The 25329-nt window shown below is 37.2% G+C and overlaps 3 protein-coding genes across 3 annotated transcripts; 2 read left to right on the top strand and 1 right to left on the bottom strand.

The window, feature by feature from the left end:
- The first annotated feature begins 954 nt into the window (after positions 1-954).
- On the top strand, positions 955-1991 carry LOC118602919 (olfactory receptor 10A2). Its single transcript, XM_036221422.1, has one exon. The coding sequence runs from the start codon at positions 979-981 to the stop codon at positions 1930-1932; it is 954 nt and encodes a 317-aa protein (XP_036077315.1). The 5' UTR covers positions 955-978; the 3' UTR covers positions 1933-1991.
- An 11811-nt stretch (positions 1992-13802) lies between these two features.
- LOC118602929 (olfactory receptor 10A4) lies at positions 13803-14782 on the top strand. Its single transcript, XM_036221443.1, has one exon. The coding sequence runs from the start codon at positions 13820-13822 to the stop codon at positions 14765-14767; it is 948 nt and encodes a 315-aa protein (XP_036077336.1). The 5' UTR covers positions 13803-13819; the 3' UTR covers positions 14768-14782.
- A 2038-nt stretch (positions 14783-16820) lies between these two features.
- On the bottom strand, positions 16821-17768 carry LOC118602924 (olfactory receptor 2D2). The gene has a single exon (XM_036221433.1). The coding sequence runs from the start codon at positions 17766-17768 to the stop codon at positions 16821-16823; it is 948 nt and encodes a 315-aa protein (XP_036077326.1).
- Positions 17769-25329: the final 7561 nt, after the last annotated feature.

Raw genomic sequence — 25329 nt, 5'->3', positions numbered from 1 at the left:
CTGATTTCTGTCACGTAGCATAATGCCCTCAAGATCCATCCATGTTGTTGCAAATGGCAGGATTTCTTTGTTTTCTGTGGCTGAATAATATTCCATTCGTACATATATCACAACTTTTTTAGCTATTCATATGTCAGTGGACACTTAGGTTGTTTCTACCTCCTGGATGAGCTGATGTTAATGATGTCGATTCTCTCGGTTCTTCTTCCCTCTATCTTCATTGTGATTTTTCAGAAATCCCAATTCTAGTTCTCTTAAGCATTAATGAGTTAGTCCTCAGGTCAAGGCAGACCAGTCTAATGAAGCATAGTTCAGTTGAACTCAGGGGATTTTGGAATCCAACAGATGTGGTTCGGATTCCAGATCTGCCACTTTAACCGCTGTTCTTTACCTTCTCTGGGTTCAGTTTCTTTACATATTAAATGTGCATGTAAGAGGACAAAATACATGCACATGTGAACTGTCCTTAATGCTAGTCCTGCCAGGCAAGAAATATTTATGAAGAGTAGAAAAGTCACTAGATACATTATTCTGTATTATGATTATAGATATATTTCTAAGGTTTGCTAAATTCACACATATGTGCTCTTTAATGAAATCATGAACATCAGGATTGCTTTTCAAACATTTAGGTGTTTTCAGGAATATCACTGTCTCCCAATGTGGGTCCTTCGGTGATCCCTTCAGAGACACATGGTTCTGCATTGGCATGACCTTTTAGTATATGTTAATGTGCATATAGGGAAATATCAACTCCTCCAAAAGCTCACCCAGGCCCATCTCAGAGCATAAGCCCTGGCCATACTTCTCTGTGTCTTTATTCTTAGACACCACAAGGCCCTTTCTCTTCCACCTGAGATCCTGACCCTGCCTCTTTCTCTGACACTAAGAAGGAATCTGAATAACAAATCTAGAATCTGACTCTTCCAATTGAGAATTTCTCTCCATGACCACAGCTGGAGATTTATTCCTATATCTATGGCTGGAGGAAACTGGACAAGAGTAAGTGAGTTTATCCTTGTGAGCTTCTCTTCCTTACCTACTGAAATACAGTTGTTACTATTCCTGATATTTCTAATCATCTACCTGGTCACCCTGATGGGAAACAGCCTCATCATTCTGGTTACTTTGGCTGACCCCATGCTACACAGTCCCATGTACTTTTTCCTCAGGAACTTGTCCTTCTTGGAGATTGGCTTCAACCTAGCCATTGTGCCTAAAATGCTGGGGACCCTGCTTACCTGGGACACAACCATCTCCTTCCCTGGCTGTGTCACACAGATGTATTTCTTATTCTTTTTGGGGGTTGCTGAATGCTTCCTTCTGGCCACCATGGCATATGACCGCTATGTGGCCATCTGTAGTCCCTTGCACTACTCTGTCATCATGAACCAAAAGACATGTGCCAAACTGGCTGTTGCCTCCTGGTTTCCAGGCTTTCCCGTAGCTACTGTGCAAACCACGTGGCTCTTCAGCTTTCCATTCTGTGACACCAACAAGGTGAACCATTTCTTCTGTGACAGCCCACCTGTGCTGAGGCTGGTCTGTGCAGACACAACACTGTTTGAGATCTATGCAATTGTCGGAACCATTCTGGTCGTCATGATACCCTGCTTGCTGATCCTGTGTTCCTATTCTCACATCGCTGCTGCCATCCTCAGGATTCCATCAGCTAAAGGGAAGCAAAAAGCCTTCTCCACCTGCTCCTCTCACCTCCTTGTTGTCTCCCTTTTCTATATATCTTTAAGCCTCACCTACTTCCGGCCTAAGTCCAACTACTCTCCTGAGAACAAGAAGCTGCTATCGTTGTCCTACACTGTTGTGACTCCCATGTTAAACCCCATCATCTACAGCCTGAGAAATAATGAGGTGAAGAATGCCCTCAGCCGGACCTTCCGCAAGGCCATAGGCCTTAGAAACTATAGACAATAAGAGATAAGACTAAAGTTTATTGACTAAAGAACAATCTGATTTATATTTGAGATTCTTCTCTGCCTTGCTTCATATTTCCATTGGGATGAAACCTAACTGCTGAAATGACTAGTGGAACTCAGTAGATAGAAAACAGTGTAGAGGTAGTTTAGACCTATCAAAGTAAGTCCAGATATTTACATTCCCATGTCCACATTGTAAAGAGTATGAAACTGATTGTAATATTAACTTAAATACACACATAGTAAAACAGGGAAAAACCATTACAAAATCCTCTTGTCACTTTCTCTTCCTTTGAGAAAATCTGTTAATCAGATAGAACCCTATGTTCCCTCCCAAAGCATAACTATCCTCTATTTCAGTTCTCATGCCTTTTAGGCAGTGTTAGTTCTTTAAAGCTCACTGGTATGTAGTATAGATATAGGAAAGTGAATCAATAAACCTCATATATATATCTTTATAAGCCCAACAATCATTTGCTTTGTCTCTCTATTTTTCCTAGAAAGAATGACTTTAGCTTCCGTGAGATCTCTCTCTCTATGCCACATTCAATTTTTATGCTTGTTGAAGTGATATAATAAATTTCACTCATGATGCTACTTTCATCAAAGCTGATTCCAATATAACTCTTCTTTAACCACAAAAAGTATTCTCATTCCTTTTATAACTTCACAGTACTTTATTTTATAGATTACTATAGTTTACTTGAGCCTTTAATGATTACAAATCATACTAAAAGAATAGCTTTGTGAATATGCCTTTTTATATTTTGGCCAATATAGATGAAAATCTAGAAAATTTTCACAGATGAAAATCTAGAAATTGGATTTCTTGAAAAAAGGTAAACACACATTTAATGTTGATATATATGGTCATATTTCCCTCCACAATGATTGTATCATTTTGCACTTGCACCAGCTTATTTCTCCACATCCCTGTCAATAACATTTGTCATCACACATTTGGAATTTTGCTTATATAATAGTTAAAAAACTGAATTAAATTTTAATGGTAATGAATTAAATTTCAAAGAATATAGTAGAAATAGAAGAGTAAATAAGAGAAAAGGGATGTGTTTCATTCAGACTTCTGAGTTAATAATTTAGATGATTAGCAGTTGGTGATGTCTTGGTATCCTATTTTCTCCAACTGAAAGGTTTATTTTCCTTTATTTTAGCCAATTCCATCTCATCTTTCAAGGTCCCCCTGTGATCTCTCAAGCAGTATAAATTATTCTCTCCTATACACATCTATTCCAACTTTATCAGTAGATAACTTATTTATTATGCTTTATTTTTACATGTTTGTCTTCCAAAGTACCTATAAAACTTTGAAAATGAGAACTGCACAGTGTTTCTGTTTTAAAATGACACAAGCATTCCTAAGAACTGTGTGTTGTGCAAAACTCTGCACTAAAAATTCTATGGGGAAATAGGGTTGAGACCACTCAAAATACACACAAATATTAAGCCAAAGCATTAGCAGAAACAATAATTTGTACCTGGAGAGACAACATAGACTACCCAGGCATGCAGCTCAGTGAGGCTGGATGTTGCCACAGTAGATGTTTAACATGCACAGGATGAAAGTGATAATAACTTTACTTGAAACAAGGGTATATGGTGCTGAGACAATGCAGATGGCTGTGATATTCTGAACCAGTGAATCAGCCCCTAGATGGTCATGGAGTCACTGCCACTTTCCAGGAGTCAAAAGCTCCACAAAGCAAGAGGTGCCTCTCTCTGGGATAGAGCCTCAGGTACAGACACACTTTCAACACTTTCTTAAAAACAATTATGAGGGCTTCTGGCCAAGGCCTAAGGACATTTACTTCAGTGTTGTAGGTTATCACTTTAGTCCATCTAGTCTGGTTTGCTTTACCAAATAAAATCTTTCATATTGTTAAAAAAAATCATTCTCCAATTTTTCAGCAGTATATGAAAGATGAATAAATGTATGGGTAATCCTTGAGAAATGGTGACTTGGAAGAGAGTGGTATCAGTAGACAGTGATTCTAAATAATTGTTAGAGTGAGGGTTGGTATGTCTTGATGATGGATTGCATGTGGCCAAAAACAGTGCTGAAGAGAGGTGGATTGATTCCAGAACAAGACCAATTCCTGGTAGAGGATAAGTGTTCTGAAAGTCTGGAGGAGATCTATAAAAGAGGTATGAAAGTGATAATTTCCCAGAAAGGTAAAGCTGAAAGCTTTTTCCTTCACATCCTTGTTTTGAATCCCCTTTCACCTGTTAGGAACGTCTACCCCAGACCTTCGGTAACTGATCAGGCCTTGGGACCAAAATCTTTTATCATAGGCCACATTCTCCCAGAATTAGATAAGGAGCCCAGGATTCAAGTGAAAGTGAGTTATTAGAAAGAAACCATTAAACAAGTGGGGAAAGTAGAGTAGGAATGAAGAAGAAACTATGTGAAAAATGTAATTTCTGGGGAAATCCCAGATACCACCTGAGCCAGTAAGGAACTACAGAACATAAGCAAAGCTCAGAGTTTGTCCTGCTTCAGGTCATAGAAAATAGGTTTTTATACTCCAAAAATCAGTCATCCATTAGCTATAGTGAACCATGGGGTAGAGAAGAGGGAGGATTAAAATTCCCAGGCACCTCTGTCTCTGGAGAGGGTCTCTAGTGCCCAGGAGCATTCTTCTGAAGGTCATAACATTAAAAAATGACCATAAAAAAAATGATCACTAAAACCCTAAATCTAGAATTCAACTCAGCATATGATTTTTTTTCCAAGTTCAAATCTACCAACAGTGTGAGTTGCTGTTACATCTAATTTTTTCCAGATGTGTACAGTAGTTCTCTCTAATCTTTGGTTTTGCTTTCCATGCTTTCACTTACCTGTGGTCCACTGCACTCAGAAAATATTAAATGGAAAATTCCAAATATCAATAATTCATAAGTTTTAAATTGCACACCGTTCTGGGGAATGTGGTAAAATCTTATGCCATTCCACTATAGCATGCCTGGAATGTGAATTATCTCTTTGTCCAGTGTATCTCTGTTGTATGGGCTACACACTCATAGTTACTTAGTAGCCCTGTTGGTTATCAGGTTGACTGTCATGATATCACAGAGCTTGTGTTCAAGTAACCATTATTTTACTTAATAGTGGTGCTGGAAAATCAAGTATGCCAAAGAAAAGCTGTAAACTGTATGTATGTATGTATGTATGTATGTATGTATGGGAAAAAACAATATATATTGGGTTTAGTACTATTGGAAATGTCAGGCATCCACTAGAAGTCTTGGAACATATCCTCCAAGGATAAGGGGAACTACTATAATTTAAAGACACAAACTTTCAAGTTTATATCCCAAGGATACACATTAACTATCAGAAACTATATAGTCAAACACATAAGTATGAAATAAATATTACCTTATTTAATTCATCATTTTCAAAGTATCTTTTATTTTTACAATAGACTCAGAACTGCATATCATTATAGAGAGCAGTGATAGTGTTTTTTCTTCATCTCCCACTTTTACAGAGCATCCCTTGGGGATTGCTGAAACTAAAAAAATAGCTCATAGTGATTGATTTATCTCTTAAAATCTTTTTGCTAAGCAATCCGAAAACATGGCTAAAAACTTTGAGGTTGCTATGCACAATTAATTCATTAAATTATTATTCAAGTCTCTCATACTCATAGTTTTGTCCACAGAAATGCAAAACAGTGGTACTGTTTCTGCATCTACATTTCCTTCTATTTACATATTATTGCAGTTGCAATTTTACATTTTTATATGGTTCTTTGATGTTTGTCTTTCCCTTTATATCCTATGTTCCACAAGGCCAGGGATAATGTCTATTAAATTTACTACTGAAATCCCAGTGCCCGGTTTACGTTAGATACCTAGTAAATATTTGTTGAGCAAATAAAGAAACATCCCAAGTGGATCTTATGTATTTGTTCATTGGCTAACTGTCCTCTTCCAAATGCTAGTAAGCAGGACTTGGAAAGAAGAGGATTAAAGAAAGGATGGGAGAAAGACGTTTCTGCTCTTCCATTATCTTTGGCTGTAATCCCAAATACAAATGGGTGCAACAGGGATTTAGATTATGTACTAAACAAAGAAATGGGTTATCAAGGGGGACAATATATAGCTATTCTTTTTTTATCCACTGAGTCACCTCCCTATTATCACTTTTGTTGTAAATGTGGAGCCCTTCCCTAGAGCAAAGTGCAAGATGAATAGGCCATTTTAATCAATCAAAATGGAAAATCTCAAAATGGAAAGTTGCAAAGGTGGTGGATGTGCCAGGAGATCAATATTTTAAATACACCTTGGCCAGAAATTCAAGCATATATGTGCAGGCACTGTGCTAGATACGAAGCAAACAATAATGAACAAGTCAGATATGGTGACCACTTTCAGTTAGAAATATCCAATCAAACACACAAAGCATTATACATATGATGTATTATTGAATTGTACATTTGGAACCTGTATACTTTTATGAACCATTGTTACCTCCAATAAGTTTAATTTTAAAAATGGTTCTAAAATTCATATACCTATTTTACAGAACTTTAGGTAAGCAAATTGACAGAAAATATTAGTCATTTTAAAATTATTTAATAAATTATAAGAATATCTATTTTGGAAGAACTGTAAGAAATGTTCAGCTATACATTAGAGTCTTTGGATGAAGCCATAATCAACTGAGGGACATTTTATCTCAAAGTATGGACTTCATTTTTCTCCTTCAGCTTCAATTCCTATTCCATAAGGGTTTGGATTTTGATACTGTTAGTCAGACTTCTCTGCCATTATCTTAATCAGGAGTTAATGTCCTTCCCAACCAACTGCTTACCGTTTTTATTAATATTCTCCACATGGCTTAGATAATAAAAATGGGTTTTCTTCCCTATGCCTGAAAACTTCTTATGAGTCCACATCAGAAACATTTCTGAAATCACTAACTCTAACAGTTCTCTGCACTGCCTTGTTCGTTGAATCATTATTCACAATAACCAAGACATGGAAATAACCTAAATGTCCATTGACAGATGACTGGAGAAAGAAACCAGGAGATACACATAGAAGCACATGTGCGCGCGCGCGCACACACACGCACACACACACACACTCACATACATACACACACAGGATTATTTGTTAGCCATTTTAAAAAAGGAAATCCTGTCATTTGCTACATGGATGGAACTTGAAGATATGTTATTAAGTGAAATAAATCAGACAGAAAAAGACAAATACTGTATAATCTCATATGTGAAATTAAAACACATACACACACACACACACACACAAACTATAGAAACAGAGAAGAATGATGGTTGCCAGTGGTTGGGTAGGGTGGGGGAAATGGGGAAATGTTTGTCAAAGGGTATAAACTCAGTTATAGGATAAATAGGTTCTAGGGATCTAATGTATAGCATGGTGACTATAGTTAACAATTTGTACCATTTATTTGAAAGATACTAAAAGAATATCTCTCAATTGTTTTTACCACAAAAAAAGATAATTATTTGAGGTGCTAGAGTGTTAACTAACCCTATTATGATAATCATTTTGCATATACACATGTATCAAATCATCACTTTGTGTGCCTTAAACTTAAACAATGTTGTATGTCAATTATATCTCAATGAAGCTGGGAAAAAATAAAAATTAAATTAAAATAAAAAGAATTCTGGCATACTCCTCTAATCTCTTTCAGGTGGAAACCTTAAAAGACAGACTATTGAGTTTTGTCCCTTTGCTCTGTAACCTCAGAAGTGCAGGAAAAGTTGGAGCTGCAGTACAGGTCTTCTTCCAATTATGGGTTTGCAGAATCTTTATGAATTTTTGCACTCCTGGGAACTCCTCAAACTTACACCTGTCAGAAAGTGAACCTGTGACTTCACCTGAGAAAGAAGCAGCATTGGGGGAATCACTTCCCTACAGTAAACAGCAGGGACCTAAATAGTCCTGAGACCTAGCCTGGAATCCTCTAGAGTGATTGACACAAGCCCAGCCCAGAGTTTCTCTGGTATGACTAATGCTGCACAGTTCAGAGCATCTTCACAAGGACCGACCCAGCACCAGCCCAGGATTTCCCTGGGATGTCTGACACAGCACTGGGACAAAGCTTCTTTGAGAATGTGACAAGGCACAACCCTAGGATTCACCAGCAATGTGGACCAAGACTAGCACAACCCAGAGTATCTATGGAATGACTGACACAGTCCAGGGCTTTTCTGGCACGACTTGCATAGACGCAGCCATTATTTAAGGATTCCCCTGGAGTCACTCATTCAGACATAGTCTCAGGCTGTTTTAAAGTGATTGTCACAAACCAGGGCTTCTCTGAAATGTGATACAGACAAGTCTCACTGACAGGAGGTAAGTAAAGGGTGAGAAGATAGGGCTTAAAATCTTCATTAAGGGGGATACTAGCACACCACCAAAAAAGTGTCTTCTTTAACACATTTTTGAGAGACAAGGAAGGAGATCAGAGGTGGCCAGAAAAGAACATGCAATTTTGTAAGACTCAACAAATTATGAAACATGAGAAAGGGTAGAAAACAATGATAAAAATGTATTGTGCTTTAGAATGTTGGAAGTTTTTGCACAAATATTACCTTATTTCACAACCACCCTGTCAGGTGGATAGGGCATTTATAATAATCATCATTTTATAGTTGAGAAACCCATAACTCAGAAAACATCATGTCAGTAGCTCTATGTCTCACAGCTAAAAACAAACAAACAAACAAACAAAACTAATAACCCAAACTGTAACTCTCTGAATTTATGACTCCAAAGTTCTTGCCAATAAAACTATGTGGTCTCAAACTATCACATATGTGGTAGTTTCACAGAATTCTCTAAAGTCTGCTATTCAGTTCCTCTTTGTTGAAACAAAACATAGAATCTCCATGGTGTTATCCCTGAAAGGAGACACTGTGGATAGAGCTGTTGCTGGGCAGGCAACCTCAAGTGTTTCCGTATCTTCCCCTCACCTCTAAGGGTTCACTCTTCCCATGTCTGATGGCTGCAACCACAACCACACCTATCCAAGACTCTGTGCTTGCAAAACCAGCAGTAAAACAGCACTTGAATTACATTGCATCGATAACATCCTTACAACCATAACTGCAGTCATGTGGTTACAGGAAATCGGTTCTTCAAATTCTTCCCAGCAACTTCCCCTCTACAATCCATCTCCCACTTAGTAGGGGAAAACAAATAGAAAAATAAAAACAGAGAGTAAAATGAAACATATGAAAGAGAAAGAGAAGGAAGTCTAGCTCAAAAGAAGGAAATATAAAGTGAAGGGTTAGAGAAGGATCAAGGTAAATGAAGAAAAATATGGAATTACAACTATGGGACAGAGGCAGATGTGAAGTCATGAATCATGCTTTCATATTGTGTTTTGTGCAGCCCTAGGGTCCTAAGAAGATCCATAAAGGAGCTATTTTAGTGTATAGGAGAAAAAGGAAAGCCAAACAAGTGGGGCTCTGAGCACCTACCCCTGCCCTTGTTCATCTTCGCTGGGTTTAAGTATTGAGATTCCTTATCAGATTTGGTTTAGAAAAAAAAAGAGGAGAGGGCACCTCTGCTTTAAAAGTCAAAAACCTACAGTTAAGCATATGTAATTTTCTTCAACTTCATTTACTGGACATTCAGAGATTCTCTTTGATAACTTTTGAATTTTTGGTCTGAGAACCTTTTTTACTCCAGCCTTTCATCACATGTTGTCCAATGTCTAAGTGGTGTCATCTGGTAGTGTGTCATTAGGAAATTCTCAAATTATGCTGTACTGTAGTTTTCCTTTGGTTTCAATTGTTATGGGTCTCAGCTACACTTCATTAGATTTTTTTTCCTTTCTATCCAACACTGCTTTACTAAAAGATTTGATTTAGAGTCTTTTTTAAACTATAGAAATTACAGTAATATCAAAATTATAATAATAATGATTTTAATTTGTGTAGGGTTTTATAATTCTACATTTATTTCCATATGATAATTTAAAGTATTGTTAAAAAGATTTTTTACAAATACTTAAAAAAAAGAGTAGTGATTAATCCATCGTGGACTCATGACAAAGAACTTCATTAATGTTTTAAGATATTAGTGTGTTAAACCAATTAACTAAAGTCATTAATATAAAAGTTAATTAGTGATTCAATGAACATTTGTTGGTACTATGTAGGTACCAGACAATGTAATGTAGATACAGTGATGGATACCATTTGGTTTGTGTCTTCAGAGAGTGCACAATTTGCAGGAGAGGACACATATAAAAATAATCATGGTAGAAAACCACCGTTATAATAAAGGTATTTTAAAATGCTATGAGGAACACAAAGGAGAGAGTAATTAATTATATTTAGCTGGAGGATGGTGGTGTCAGAAGAGATTTTGCAAAAAAGTTGGCATTAGATCTTGGACTGAAGAGTGAGTAGTGGCATGATTTACTTGCATTTCACTAAGGCATTTCATGAACTCTTTCATGAGACCTTCGTTACTACATTAAAGAGATATGTTCCCAATTATAGCATATAACTTATGTTTATTTATACCCAACCCATGTCTGAAGTGATTTATAATCACTGATAGAAAAAATAATAATAAATAGCTTTGCTATTTGCCCCAAAATTAGAGATTAAAAAAATTAGTGTCAATCCATTTTGTAATATGGCTCAAGTGATGTGCCCAGAATCTTGTCTCTGTTCTAGGATATATTTTGATTATGTATTTGAGGGGAGTGGACATCCCTGGCATACTGAGTGCTGCAAAGCTCTCGTAATAAAGCAAAGTTTTAAAAATATCTTCTCAGAACATAGCAAAAAATTTAAACAAAATAAATATACCTTGGAAGATGAAACCTAATGTGCCATCTATAACACACACACACACACTCAAAAGTCTTACTTGACTATAAGTTTAACTAACAATCCAATAGTGTCAGCAAACTGCTGTAAAAATAGGCTACACTAATTACTAAGCACTAGGAGTTAAGCTCCACTAAGTGCAGATAGTGCTATGATGAAGGAATAGATTTGTACTCATAGTGTTAACAATTAGATAATATAAATAGATGCATACATATACAATTATAAAGGTGTTCTAATAGAGGTTGACACAGTGTTACAAGAGAGTAAAGGAACAATCCTTTGAGTAGGCCAAGGGAAGATGGAAAACCTACCAAAGAAAATGATATTTCAGCTGAGACTTGCAAGAGTAGAAAGTTATACATAATTACAGGAAGAGGTTTCTAAGAGTGGAGAGTCACATGCACAAATGCAAGGAGGAGTGAGAGAATATGAAATGTGCGCAAAACAGAAATATTTTCATGTGACTAGAGCATCAGCAGTCTAGGCTATTTGAAACTGGAAAAATAAGCAGATATCAGAGAAAAAGACCTTGTTAAAGGGTTTATACTTATTCCAGAGACAGTAAGGAGTGATTGAAAAATGTTAAGCAGGTAACTTAATCAGTTGCTGTCAGATCACACACGAGAAGTCAGAGATGGTTTGAAGAGAATGAACTGGAATTAGGTTCCTACAGTATTCCAGACTGGAGAAAATAAGAGCCAGAATCTAAAGCTGTGTAGTAGGAATGAAGAATTAGCCTTTAGGAGGAAAAATAACAAGTTTGGGATGAAATGATTGTTATCCCAGTTCTTGGGTTATGCAGTGGGTATTGTCATTTTCTAAAATGGAGTAGATGAAAAAGAAGGCTTGGAGCAGAGGAATATTAATGGGTATAATTTATAATTCATCACTATTTAAATCTGTGTGTCTTATATGAGGCTATAATGTTGATGTATGTAATCCTTTGTGTCTACATTCCTTATGTGTGAAGCTCATTGTGCCCACATTCTGTCTGTGCAGGTATTTCTCTGATTATTTTCCATATTATCTTCATTGTTCATTCATTCATTCAATAACAATTTACTAGGCGTATACCTTGTTAGGAATTGGGATAAAAAGTTAAATAACATAATTTCTCCTTTCAAGGAGTATATCGTCTAGAATATAAGATAGAGACATAAATAATTGGTTATTCAAAGATAAAGACTATGAAAGTGGCTTTCTGGTCTCGCGTTGCTATTATCTCGAAACTTCCTGCCCCTCTCTAGAAATTGTCTTTCTCTTTGCTCTCCAACTGCCACCAGTGCAAAACACTCCGCTTGACCTCGTCTGTGAGCTGAGACTCATTTTTATTTTCAGAGAGTGCGTGAAAGTGTTGCCTAATGGTTAGATCCATAATTTGGAGTAAGATTGCCCAGGATGCATGTCCTAATTCCAATATTTACTGGCTGCCTAACCTTAGAAAAATTACACAACTTATCTGTGCCTCGAGTTCCTTGGCTGTAAAATAATAATCTGCCTTCATGTTGTTGTGAGACAAAAAACGTGACACATGCAAAACACTTAGACTAGTGTCTGGCATTTATTTTGTGTTAAATGTTAATTTCCACTATTAAAATCGAGATAAGGTATCAAAAAAAGCTTTCATGCAAGTGATGCCCAGACTGAAGTTTTTAAAATGAATAGAATTCAGCAAAAAATTTTTTATTAAATGTATTGAGGGGACACTGATTAATAAAATTATATAAGTTTCAAGTGTACAATTCAATAATACGTCATATGTATATTGATTGTGTGTTCACCACCCAAAGTTAAATCTCCTTCCTTCACCATAAATTTGACCCCCTTTACCATTATCTACATTTCTACTCCCTCCTTTCCCTCTGGTAATGAATGACTAAACTGTTCTCTCTGTCTATGAGTTTTTGTTTGTCTTGTTCCTTTGCTTTCAGTTTTATATCCCACATATGAGTAAAATCACATAGTCCTCTGCTTTTTTGTCTGACTTATTTCACTTAGCATGATTATCTTGAGGTCCATCTATGTTGTGGCAGATGGCAATATTTCATCTTTTCTTATGGCTGAGTAGTGTTCCATTGTATCTATGTACCACAGCTTCTTTATCCAATCAAAAATTTTTAACACTTTCTCAGTATGTTCGCTCTTTACCTCCCTCCTTCCTTCACCACACTGACTTTACCTCTTGCACTTGCTCAGGACTTCACTCAAATATAATCTTCTCAGTGAAGCCTTCTGTGACACTCCCCACACATACCCCAAGTGCCTATCTCCTTCTCCACTGCTTTATTCTTCTCCATTATTCTTATTAATATCTAATATGCTATACATTCTATTTATATAATTTGTTTAAAATCTGTCTTCCATACTATGTCTTCCCTTTGTCTGATCACATATATTCAATAGAGAATATTTAGCCCAGGAATCAAACCAGTTTTTATATTGTGTGTCTTCTTGCTATAACTGAGATTGTCTGAATATAGAAATGATGATTCCTCTAATATTCTGAAATCTTCTCAGGTGTGAACTGCTGGAGACTGGGACACATTAAGGTCTCTGCCTCAGGGATCATTGGTAACTGCTGGCTCACTTCTGTTGCTTTTCTCCTTCTCACCCTTTTATTTTGCAGAAAACATATTCTGACCTACCTCACCATCTTTCACTGTGTCTCAAGAACCCTCTCTTCAGAAATGCTTGACCTAGCTTTTTTTTTTTTGCACTGCGATTAGTGCTAAAGAAAATAGAAAAGCAGAGAAAATCAGGATATGTATAGATATATACAGTAAGCCTCAGTTCAGTCTGAAAAAAAAGATAATATTCTTCCAAAAAATTGTGAATCCCATAGTTAGACTTGTTTTTTACATTTTTGAAAGTACGGCTGTGGAAAAAGAAGCCATAGGAAGTTAATTTTCTAAGAGTCTAATAGAGGTCTAAATAAAATATAATTGAGGTCTAAATAACATATGGAGACTTCTCCTTCCTGGTATGCAAATGCCCAGTGAAGTTGTGGGCAGAAGCATGATGTGGGGAAACTGGACAATTGTCAACAAATTTGTTCTTGTAGGCTTCTCAGCCTTGTCCTCTGAGCTACAAGCTCTGCTGTTTCTCCTCTTTTTGACCATTTACTTGATTACACTGATGGGCAATGTCCTCATCATCCTGGTTACTACAGCTGACTCTGCCCTACAAAGTCCTATGTACTTCTTCCTCCGGAACTTGTCTTTCCTGGAGATAGGGTTCAACTTGGTCATTGTGCCCAAGATGCTGGGGACCCTGATCATCCAAGATACAACCATCTCCTTCCTTGGCTGTGCCACTCAGATGTATTTCTTCTTTTTCTTTGGGGCTGCTGAGTGCTGCCTCCTGGCCACAATGGCATATGACCGCTATGTGGCTATCTGTGACCCTTTGCGATACCCAGTAATCATGGGCCACAAGGCCTGTGCCCAGCTGGCCGCTGCTTCTTGGTTTGCAGGGTTTCCAGTGGCCACTGTGCAAACCTCATGGATTTTCAGCTTCCCTTTTTGTGGCCCCAACAGGGTGAACCACTTCTTCTGTGACAGCCCCCCTGTCATTGCACTGGTCTGTGCTGATACCTCTCTGTTTGAACTGGAGGCTCTGACAGCCACTGTCCTATTCATCCTCTTCCCTTTTTTGTTGATCCTGGGGTCCTATGTCCGTATCCTCTCCACAATCTTCAGGATGCCCTCAGCTGAGGGGAAACGCAAGGCCTTCTCTACCTGTTCCTCCCACCTCTTGGTTGTCTCCCTCTTCTACAGCACTGCCATCCTCACTTACTTCCGACCCCGGTCCAGCACTTCTCCAGAGAGCAAGAAGCTGCTATCACTCTCCTACACAGTGGTAACTCCCATGTTGAACCCAATCATCTACAGCTTAAGGAATAATGAAGTGAAGTCTGCACTGAGGCGGGTCATCCGCAGGACACTGGGGCCACAGAAACTATGACTGACTTAGATAGAAACTGAAAAGCTAGAATCCAAGGACAAAGGAAAGAAAAACAAATTCCTCGCATGGGCTTTTGGTCTCTACTATTTCTGGGAGCCACAGTATACCCACTGGGATTTTGGACTTTCCACTGAGATCCATTTCTGAATAAAAGAACATAGTGGTGACAAAAAGGACAGTAGCAGGTTCAGTGTTCTGTGGGACTGTGGTACCAGTGTTCCTGAGGATGCTGGTTGTTTGCACAGGTTGGGAGCCTATCTGAGCCTATTACAATTTGCCATTTTTTATTTGTTTTAGTTTTTCTTGAATTTCTTCACCCATATCATTTTTATAATCTTCTCCTTTACTTTCTTCTGATTGTCCAAAAATTCTATCTGAAACTTTTAAGGATCCTTTTGTTTACAAGATAAAATAATGACAATAAACAATAGAGTCTGATTTTATTCTTTCATTCTTTTATTTGAACTTGAAATTTCAACAAATTTTTATGCAGTATTCAGCCTATGTTAGACCTTGTTTAGGGCTCGAAGCACATTGGGGAACAAAACAAAACTTACCTCATGGAAATTATATTATAGTGAGAAATAGAGGTAACAAAAAGATGCTTAAAACCTCCACTCACTTATAAAATACACATACTTAAATGCTAGCAAATGAGGAATTCTTCCTCTACTACTATAATTGGTCTGTGCTTCATCTGGAGAAAGATAATTCCACACTACCAACAACTGCCTCAATCTGAAATTATCCACATATGACATTCGTTTGACAGAAAGAAATCTCCAGTCAAGTATAAGTGGACAAATTATAGGAAACTGCTATGAATAACCCAAAGTGTCTTTGTTACTAAATTATTTTTGGAATCTTATTGTTATTGGATGAAATCAACTGTCTCTTTTAAGCTTACTTATCACTCAACCAATATACCAGCCCTTCTTTATGATTTTGTCCAGCAAACATTGTCCAACTCTGGACTCTTGGCAAATAACAGACTTGGAACATGGACACCGTAGTTTGTGTAAACTATTCATAAGAATGTATTGATAATTAACAACATAAAATAGCATTCCTGCATAGGCACATCCTGTCTACAGACTCTATGTGCCAGTTCAATCTCCTGTACAAGGTGTCCTTCAGCTCTCATGTCCATGTTCTAAACCCAGAACCTGTACATATGGTACCTTACATTTAAAAGGACTTTGAGAATATGATTAAATTAGGAATCATCATATGGGGAGGCCATCCTGGATTTTTTTTTAATACAATAATAAGAAATCAGAAGGTAGGAAAAAAAATGAGCTTGAAATATTCATTCACATAGCTTCCTCGCCTCCATATACCTAAATTCACAATTCTTCCCTGGTGGTTTTCTACATACAGCTACCCTCTCCAAGTTCTAGTTGACTGCTCTTGATCCATCAGGCCCAGGTTTGGTAACAGCTTCTCATTCTTGTTACTCTGGGATGTCAGAATTTATTGGTTTCTAAAACCCCATCTTTACCTTTATACGGTTGTGTCCTGATATGTACAATACTCATGTCTCTAATAAGAGTGTGAAAAGTACAGCGGAGCTCATAAATTCTGCTTCATCATACCACCTCAAAGACACATGTAGGTACATGTATATGCACACATATATGTAACATCTAGCTCATAGTAAGTGATTAAGTAGTGTTTGTTAATTTATTGATTATTTGTTGATGCAAAGTGATTACGAAATACCAAAAGATAAAGGACTTGAAGTAGCATCTGGGATAGATAATAGTATGTAGCATGATAAAAATATATGTATTTTATAGGTTCCAGGGTCTATAAAATGTGAATATTTCTCAAAGGATTTCCTAACACATAAGTGCTAAAAAACCAACTATAAGGAAGCAGACCTTCCTTTCTATTTCTCCATGAATTCTTCTTCGACAAAGGAAGTACTGGATGAAAGATGGAGGATAGGCCCATGGATAACGCCGAAGGATAAGAATTGTACCACGTTCCAGGCTTGATTAGGGAACTACTCAGTGAGCCTTACAAGTAGGGAGTCAGGAGGGTCTCACTGTCAGTGGAAAATCCCGAGCCTGCATGGAAAATTTCTTGTGGCTACATTCCTCAGAGCTCTCTTCACATCCTTGTTCCTCAGACTATAGATAAGGGGATTAAGCATGGGGGTCACCACTGCATAGAATACAGACACCAGTTTTTCCTGTTCTTTGGAAGACTTCGGTGTCATGTAGGTGACAATTGCTGACCCATAAAAAAGGATGACCACCATAAGGTGGGAGCCACAGGTAGAGAATGCCTTGAGCCTCCCTGCAGCTGACTTCATCCTGACCACAGTCACTATGATGCGGCAATAGGATACCAGAATTAGGGAAACAGGTATGAGGAGAATCATAACTCCCATGAGGAAAATGGCCATCTCTGAAGTCCGGGTGTCTGTAGATGCCAGGGTCAACAGTGCAGGGGCCTCGCAAAAGAAATGAGCAATACTGTTGCTGCCTCGGTAGGGTAGCTGTAGTGTGAAGGTGGTGTCCACCACAGACACCAGAATGCCACTGGTCCATGATCCGGCAGCCAGCTGGACACACACCCTCCAAGTCATGATGCTGGGGTAATGCAAAGGATTGCAGATGGCCACATACCGATCATAGGACATCACTGCCAGAAGGACACACTGTGTACCCCCAAAAATGAGGAAGAGTAGGAGCTGAGCTGCACAACGTGTAAGTGGAATGACCTTCTTCCTTGAGAGAAGATGGACTAGGGCCTGAGGAACGATGTTGGTAGAGAAACAGAGGTCAGCCAGAGATAAATTGCAGAGAAAAAAATACATAGGTGTGTGAAGCAGGGAGTCAACCTGAACAAGGGATATGAGAAGCAGATTCCCAAGCACAGTGACCAAGTAGATACCCAGGAATAAGATAAATAGCAGCTGTTGGGTGTGTGGGTCATCAGAAAGTCCCAGGAGGAGGAATTCTGTCACTTGTGTCTGATTTGTCTGTTTCATAGTTTGTTTGTTTGGTACAAAGTCACACATACAAAACATAAACGTGTATAACCTATAAAATAATATGATTAAGACGAAGGGCTTAGAAATTGCCCTAAATCACTATAAACCATTTCTGGAATCCCCTTTTAAGATTTTTAGAAGATGATCATGCCACCTTAGTTGAAACATTTTCAATGCTGGAAAACTTAATACTTTATAAGACGGTGCATTTACTTTTAGTGCCATCTGGCAAGTGTAGAGCAGCTCAAAAAATCATCTTCTTTATTCTGAATATCATCTTCTTTATTCTAATAACAAAACAATAGGTTGAATTCATCTATAAATCATGCCATTTGATTTCACCTTTTATCAACAAAAACCTTTAGCCTTATGCTGCTCTTGCACACCGTCCCATCTCATGATGATGTAGATGTATTGATTTCTTTAGACATACAACCGCACCTATTGTTGCCACCCTGAAAAGATAATCTCCAGGGTATAAGAATTCAAAAAGATCCCAAGTACCCCACAGAACTGACTTTTTCTTAGAGAAAACCTGTTTCGAAGGAGCTGGGAAACCAAGAGGCAGCTCTGGATAGTGCCATAATCTCTTTGGAAATCCTATCCCCAGCTTCAGCTGCAGTTCCCAGATATCATTCTTAAACCATCGGTAAACTTCCAAAGTAGCAGACACACCCTCAAAACAGACTTTCCATTGTAAGCCACCAACTTCACTTGTTCTCTATGTTCAGACTAAACAGCACTAATCTGCCACTTCCAGCTCATCGTCTCTCCACGCCTTGCATTATCTGTCTACTCCCCCCGGAGATCACAAACGCCTTTAAAAATTGTGTCTATGTATTTTTTACTTTTATGTACTTTATTAGACATAGCATAGAACTTCGTTTGATAAATTATAATTAATTAAATTAAATAAAAACAATTTGGTCACATAATTTAGTAGAGTTGTTTTAAAAGCCTGCCAATATCCCTAGAGGCATTTGCAGGAATTTGGGAACAATACTGAAATATCATGGAGCTGTTTGAAAAAGAGAGAAAATAAATTTAAAGTCTAAAGTTTAAGAGCCTGTGCAAAGCTTAGGCTTTCAACTCTTTATCTGTCTGGTAAAGGTGCTTTAAAATAATGTTTTAAATACTTCAAATACATACAAACATATATACATACATACACATGTGCTTATATACAAACAACAAATAGAATGTATGGGATTACCAAGGAAACTAATTATATCAAAATATAGTTATTGAAATGGTTTTAGAAAACAAATATGTGATATAATAATAATACATGTGCTCTTTCAACATGTTAAATTTTAAAATGTTATTGAAAGTCTAAGAACCACCTTAATTTCAAAATAATGAGCTTATATTATATTTTGAGATATCTTAAACAATTGCAATGTAATATAAAAATACTTCTGATTTTTATTGGTGATAAAGTTATGGATACTGATAATGCTGATTTGGGTTGGTTACCTATATTCAAACAAGAAGGAAATTTTAAATTTCAGTGAGAGTGAAGTAAAAATTAAAAAGTAACATTAACATCTAAATTGAAGAAAGCCCTTAATTCTAAGAACTCCTGGGCTAAAGGAATGCCCAGTTTTCTTAAAAAGACACAATTATATTCTATGTAATCTGATAACAGAGTCTTAGGCATTTGGATGAGTCCATGAGTCAAATGATGAAAGATTTCAATTCATCATTGAAATAATAAATGAATAAATGAAACATTAATATGAACAATCAACATCTCTACCTTTCCAGTTGCTTTCCTTGCCACAGAACTAGGACACATTGGTTTTTATGCTCCACTGGTTTTTGCTCAGCATAGCCTCTCTATTCAGAGATATGCCCACTACATGGAGTTAGTATCATTTTCATTGAACATTCACCATATTTTGAGTATTTGATAACATTATTTATTGATTAAATGTTATTGACCAAGCACTTCCTTGGTAATGGAGACATAGAGGGAATACCCAGCTCCTGAGGCCAAAGACTCTCAGATAGGAGGTACCAAACTATAGTTTTATCCCCAGGTCCCCTGGAACACCATAGAGCCATAGCAAATGTTGGTTTAATGAATAAATGTACTGGACCAAGTGAGTCTGCTTGATCTAACAATTAAGCCAAACTGATACAGAATTGCTTCTAATGATAAGTATAGTCTATTGTTAAATAGCTGACATAAAAATAAAATTTGAAAACTCAAGCTATTTTAAGATAGATACTTTTGAAATTACCATCCATCTAGTGGAAAGCACTACCTGGTTGGTTCTTAGAGTCTCCACTTATGGTTCAGCTCAGGTCCTTTGGACTTACTTTTGCTTCATTTCATATCCTTCCCAGAGTAGAAATTAGTACACCAGTATCAATCAGGTGTCTAGATCTCAGGGAAAATTAAATGGTAAGCAAACAATGTTTCTCAGTTTTACTGAAAAGAGATATAGAGGATAAAACTAAACACTGTCACAAAATTCTAAGTGATGCCTATAATCTGTAGTTAACTTAATGAAGGGCAGCACTCCCACCTATCTCCAACATACATAGACATAGACACACACAAGTATACACATTCACAAACATCTAGTATACCCTAGATACATAAGTGTACTTACAGCATGATGTACTTACCTCCATCATAGCTCTTAACAAACTATATTGAAATTATTTTCTTTCTCTGTGACTCCAAGATATTCAAGAGCAGCAACCACATCTGACTCATCTTTATTCACAGCAAATAAGATAAATCCTGGCACAGAATAAGTGTCCCACTGGTGTTTTTTGAGCTGATTTGACCTTAACCAAAGTATCAGGAGCAAATAAAAGAGATGAGTGTGATATGTGACTTGTCAGATGGTAAGAGTTCCCACTGACCCTAAGAGTACAACATTAGAAAGTTACACCCTTGACCTTTCCCAATTTGTTTTTCAAAGCATGTTATTCTCCCAAGCAAATGTGGAAGAGAGAATGTTCCCCCAAGTAATCTGACCTTTAAGGTCAGGAAGCTTCTGTAAAAAAAAATCATGCCTTTGTCAATCTTTTTCTCATGTTATTCTGCTTTTTCTCCATTTGTAAGTTCACTTGTCTAAAAATGACATATATTACTGGATGTAGACTAGACTAATAGGGTCACAGAGCCATGTGTTGTCTAAGCTAATATTTCTTTTAAGAAGATGATATTGAGGAAATCTATAGGAACCAAGAGAAAATACTAAGTTTATCTTCTGATTCCAAGGTCTTTTTTCCTCCAAATCATGTATTCCTTACCCTCCACACCCACTATTCTCTTCCAAGCCCAGTTCACAGAAGCATAAGAATTTCCAGCCAAAGGGTCAATACTGACTCTGTGGAAGCCATATTTACATCTCCACCATGTAAGGACCATGATTCTTCCTCACAGGGAATTCAGCATTGTAATCGTGGTTTGCTAAGGTAGATACACTGTGGAAAAAAACCTCGGGTAGATCTATTACAGAATGTTTAGCTCTAAGAATCAGATCGTTTGGACAAAATTATTTGAATTTAAAAACATCAAATCTATAAAGGGATTGAAACCAATTTCACTGCCAATATATGCCAGGTTATCTCCTGAGTTTAAATCCTGTCTTCTTTTTTCCTCCCTCAAATAATCTTACCAACATTTTCTCATCTGGTAGAGACAAAAGATCAGATTAGCATGTCAGAGTCAGTAAAAATATCCCACCGTTGAGAGGGAAACTGTTGCAGGTGTATTGGCTGCAGAATGGACAGAGTAGAGACTAGAAGCATCTTGTCATACAGTCAAAGAGTTCAGTAACATCAAGGACAAGGCAGGAAGGGGAATCACTACATCTCCAATGTCTTCCCACTCTATTGAGAGATTTTATCATTGACTTCAGTTCATAATGTACAACAATAGTTCCATTTAAATGAGGTAAACAGAGGGACACATAAGCAGTCTCTGGAGTGGCTAAAGTGCTCAGGAGAATTCTGAATCATTAACGTGGATCCTGAGCTACCATTCCTCTCAGAAGCTTCCCAAATGGTTATAAGGAAGACAGAAAATAACATATAGTTAGCATTTGCATCTCTGTTTATGAGACAATGTAGATGAGAAAATCCTACCAAAAATTAGAGCTAATTGAATGCAAAGGTGTACTTAAAAATAACACAGCATGATCAAATAGGGTTTATTTCTGGGATGCAAATACATTGCAATATCAGAAACCCTAAAAAGAAATTTCCAAAATATTACACTGATGGGTAAAATCAGATAATAATCTCAGCAATGTAGAAAAAAAAATCACCACAGAGTGATGTCAGAAACATGGCAGAGTGCGAGATGTCCCCGTATTTCTCCCCTCGAAACAACAATAAGCTGAATATCTAAAACTCAACAAAAAACACCAAACTGCACACCGCCATGTCTGAGCATAGGACCTGCGCAAAAGAGCTACCTCAGGTCAGAACACCACGTGTCGGGTGGTGGACTGGAATAAACAAAGAAGCTGCCTATTGTAGCCACTGGAGCTCCCTGCAGGAGGAGGGTGAGGGGAGAAGGTGCAGCAGGTTCCCTGAACAGCCCTGGCTGGGAAAGCTGGGAGCTCCACATGGCCAGAGGCAGGGCCCAGTCATCAAGGCAGAAAGCAGGCAAGTGAAGATGGCAGAAAAGCGAGGAAGACAGAGAAACAACAGTTGATTTTTATCAGCCGCAGTTGCAAAAATTAGGCTGAGCCACAACCCTTACCCCCTAACTCCAAAAGCCCCTCCCCCCATACCCTCTAAGACTAAATACCACGGAACCCCAGGCAATCTGAGCAAACACTACCAATACTGTTGCTAACACTGACAGGGACTGAGACTGAGGGTAGTGAGCGTGATTAAACATCTATTAGGAAATAAAAGGCATTATTAAGGCCTTCTATAAATCAGGAATCAAAGAGGCTTAGATGCCACCTACTGGAAACCAAAAGAAAAGAACCTTCTTTGCAACAGGCTAGAGAGACCTGTATATAATAAATCTTCTTTCTGGCAAAAAAAAAAAAAAAAAAAAAAAAGCAAAATACACTTCCATTAATGCCCAGGAGGAGAAATAGTCCATTAAACACCATCAACAACCAAGGTGACAAGGAACCTCAGAAAGAAAGAGAAGAATGTCCAGAAAATAAGTTTAGAGATATAGAAATATATGACTTATATGACAGAGAATTCGGGATGGTACTTCTGAAAAAACTCAATGAGATCCAAAACAATTCATATTAACAACTTCAGGGATTGAAAAAAAACAAATAGATGAGCAGAATGAGTTCATTAGCAAGGAGACTGAAACCCTCAAAAAAAAAAAATAAAACTTTTGGAGATGAAGAACACACTGAAAGAGATGAAAAATGAAATAGCAAGCTTAGGAAATAGAGTGGACCAAATGGAGGAAAGGATCAGTGATATCGAAGACAGAAATCTAAAAATAAATCAGAAGGAAGAAGAGAGAGACTGAAGAATGAAAAATAATAAAAGAGAAATACGAGAACTAGCTTATATCATCACGAGAGAAAATATAAGAATAATGGGCATTATTGAAGGCGAGGAAAAGGAGCACGGACTAGAAAACATTTCAGAAAAATAGTTTATGAGAATTTTCCAAATCTAAGGAATGAGCTTGAGCTTGGAATTCAAGAAGTCAACAGAACACCTAATTATCTCAACCCAAAAAGGCCTTCGCAAAGACACATTGTATTAAAGTTATTAAAAATCAATGACAAAGAATTCTCAGGGCAGCCAGGGAGCAGAAAATGGTAAATTATAAAGGAAAACCCATCAGATTATTGTAGGACTTCTCAACATGGGTCTTATAAGCCAGAAAGGAATGGAATCAAATATTTAAACTAGTAAGGGAAAGGCACTACCAGTCTAGAATAATGTCTCCAGCTAAGCTCTCCTTTAGACATGAAGGAGAAATTAAGACCTTTGCAGACATACAAAAATTGAGAGAATTCTCCGCTACAAGGCCTGTATACAGGAAATACTGAAAGGTCTCAGCTCACCTAAAACAAAATGACAAAAAAAAAAAACCCCACATAATTAGGAAAGACACTAGCTGGTTGATAGAAGCAAAGGAGCGCAACCCTTATTAAGAACAGGGCATTACGAGCTTAAACAATAAGAAGAGATTTGCTATAGCAAGATGGTAATGAACATTCACCATATACAGGGACAAAGTGAGACAACCATAATGGAAAAGTGGAGGATTCAAAGATCCAAATTCGCAAGGGGGAATGGAGATAAGTCACACTCAGAAGAAAATGAATGACTGTATACATATACAACTCTTTTTCGTATTTGTAATGGTAACTGCATGCCAAAGATTTAGAGCTGAAGTATATAAATTAAAACAAAGACCAGAGGGAAAATCCACAAAAGCCAACCAAAATAAAAACAGAAACACAAGGACAAGGAAGCGATGGAAACACTGAGCTGCCAGAAAGCAAAAGATAAAATGGCTATAAGAAAACTTCATATTTCGATAGTCGCCCTAAATGTAAATGGACTGAACTCACAAATAAAAAGGTACGGAGTTGCAGATTGGATCAAAAACAAAACCCAACCATATGCTGCCTCCAGGAGACACATTTTAGCTCCAAAGACAGATATAGTATCAAAGTGAAAAGGTGGAAAATGTTATTCAAGCAAATAGCATTCAGAGAAAAACGAGAGTAGCGGTATTAATATTGAATGAAATAGACTTCGAAGTCAAAAAGGTATAGAAAAATACTTCATAATGATAAAGGGAAACATGCACCAAGGAAATATAACACTTATTAATATCTATGATCCCGATCAGAGAGGCCCGAAATATGTAAAGCAATTACTAACAGAACCGAAGGGAGAAACCGACCAAAACACTATCATAGTAGGGGAATTAAATACCCCACTGTTAAATATGAACAGATAATCCAAATAGAAAATCAATAAGGAAATAACATCCTTAAATGACACATTAGACAAACTGGACATAATCGACATTTACAGAGCCTTCTATCCCAAAACAGATGATTACATATTCTTCTCTAGTGCACATAGAACATTCTCAAGGATTGACCACATACTAAGACACACAGACACAGAGATAGCCTCAACAAATATGAGAGGGTTGAAATAATACCAACCACATTCTCTGATCATAATGCTTTGAAACTAGATATCAACTGCAGAAGGAAATCAGGAAGAACCACAAATACTTGGAGATTAAACAACATGCTACTGAAGAATAACTGGGTCAAAGAAGAAATTTAAAAAAAAAAGAGAGATCAAGAGATACATAGAAACGAATGATAATGATAGTCCAACATATCAACTTTTGGGACTTGGCAAAAGTGGTCATAAGAGGAAAGTTCATATCATTACAAGCCTATCTCTAAAAACAAGAACAAGCTCACATAAACAACCTAACACGTCATATTATAAAACTAGAAAAAGGAAGAAAAAATAAAGCCTAAAGTCAGCAGAAGAAAATAATCAAAATCAGAACAAAAAATAATGAAATTGAAAACAAACAAAAAAATAGAAAAGATAAATG

The sequence above is a fragment of the Rousettus aegyptiacus genome, unplaced genomic scaffold (assembly GCF_014176215.1).
Source record: "Rousettus aegyptiacus isolate mRouAeg1 unplaced genomic scaffold, mRouAeg1.p scaffold_m13_p_5, whole genome shotgun sequence".
NCBI classification, from domain to species: domain Eukaryota; kingdom Metazoa; phylum Chordata; class Mammalia; order Chiroptera; family Pteropodidae; genus Rousettus; species Rousettus aegyptiacus.
The sequence above is the reverse complement of the archived record's forward strand: the minus strand, read 5'-3'. Positions and strand labels throughout refer to the sequence as shown.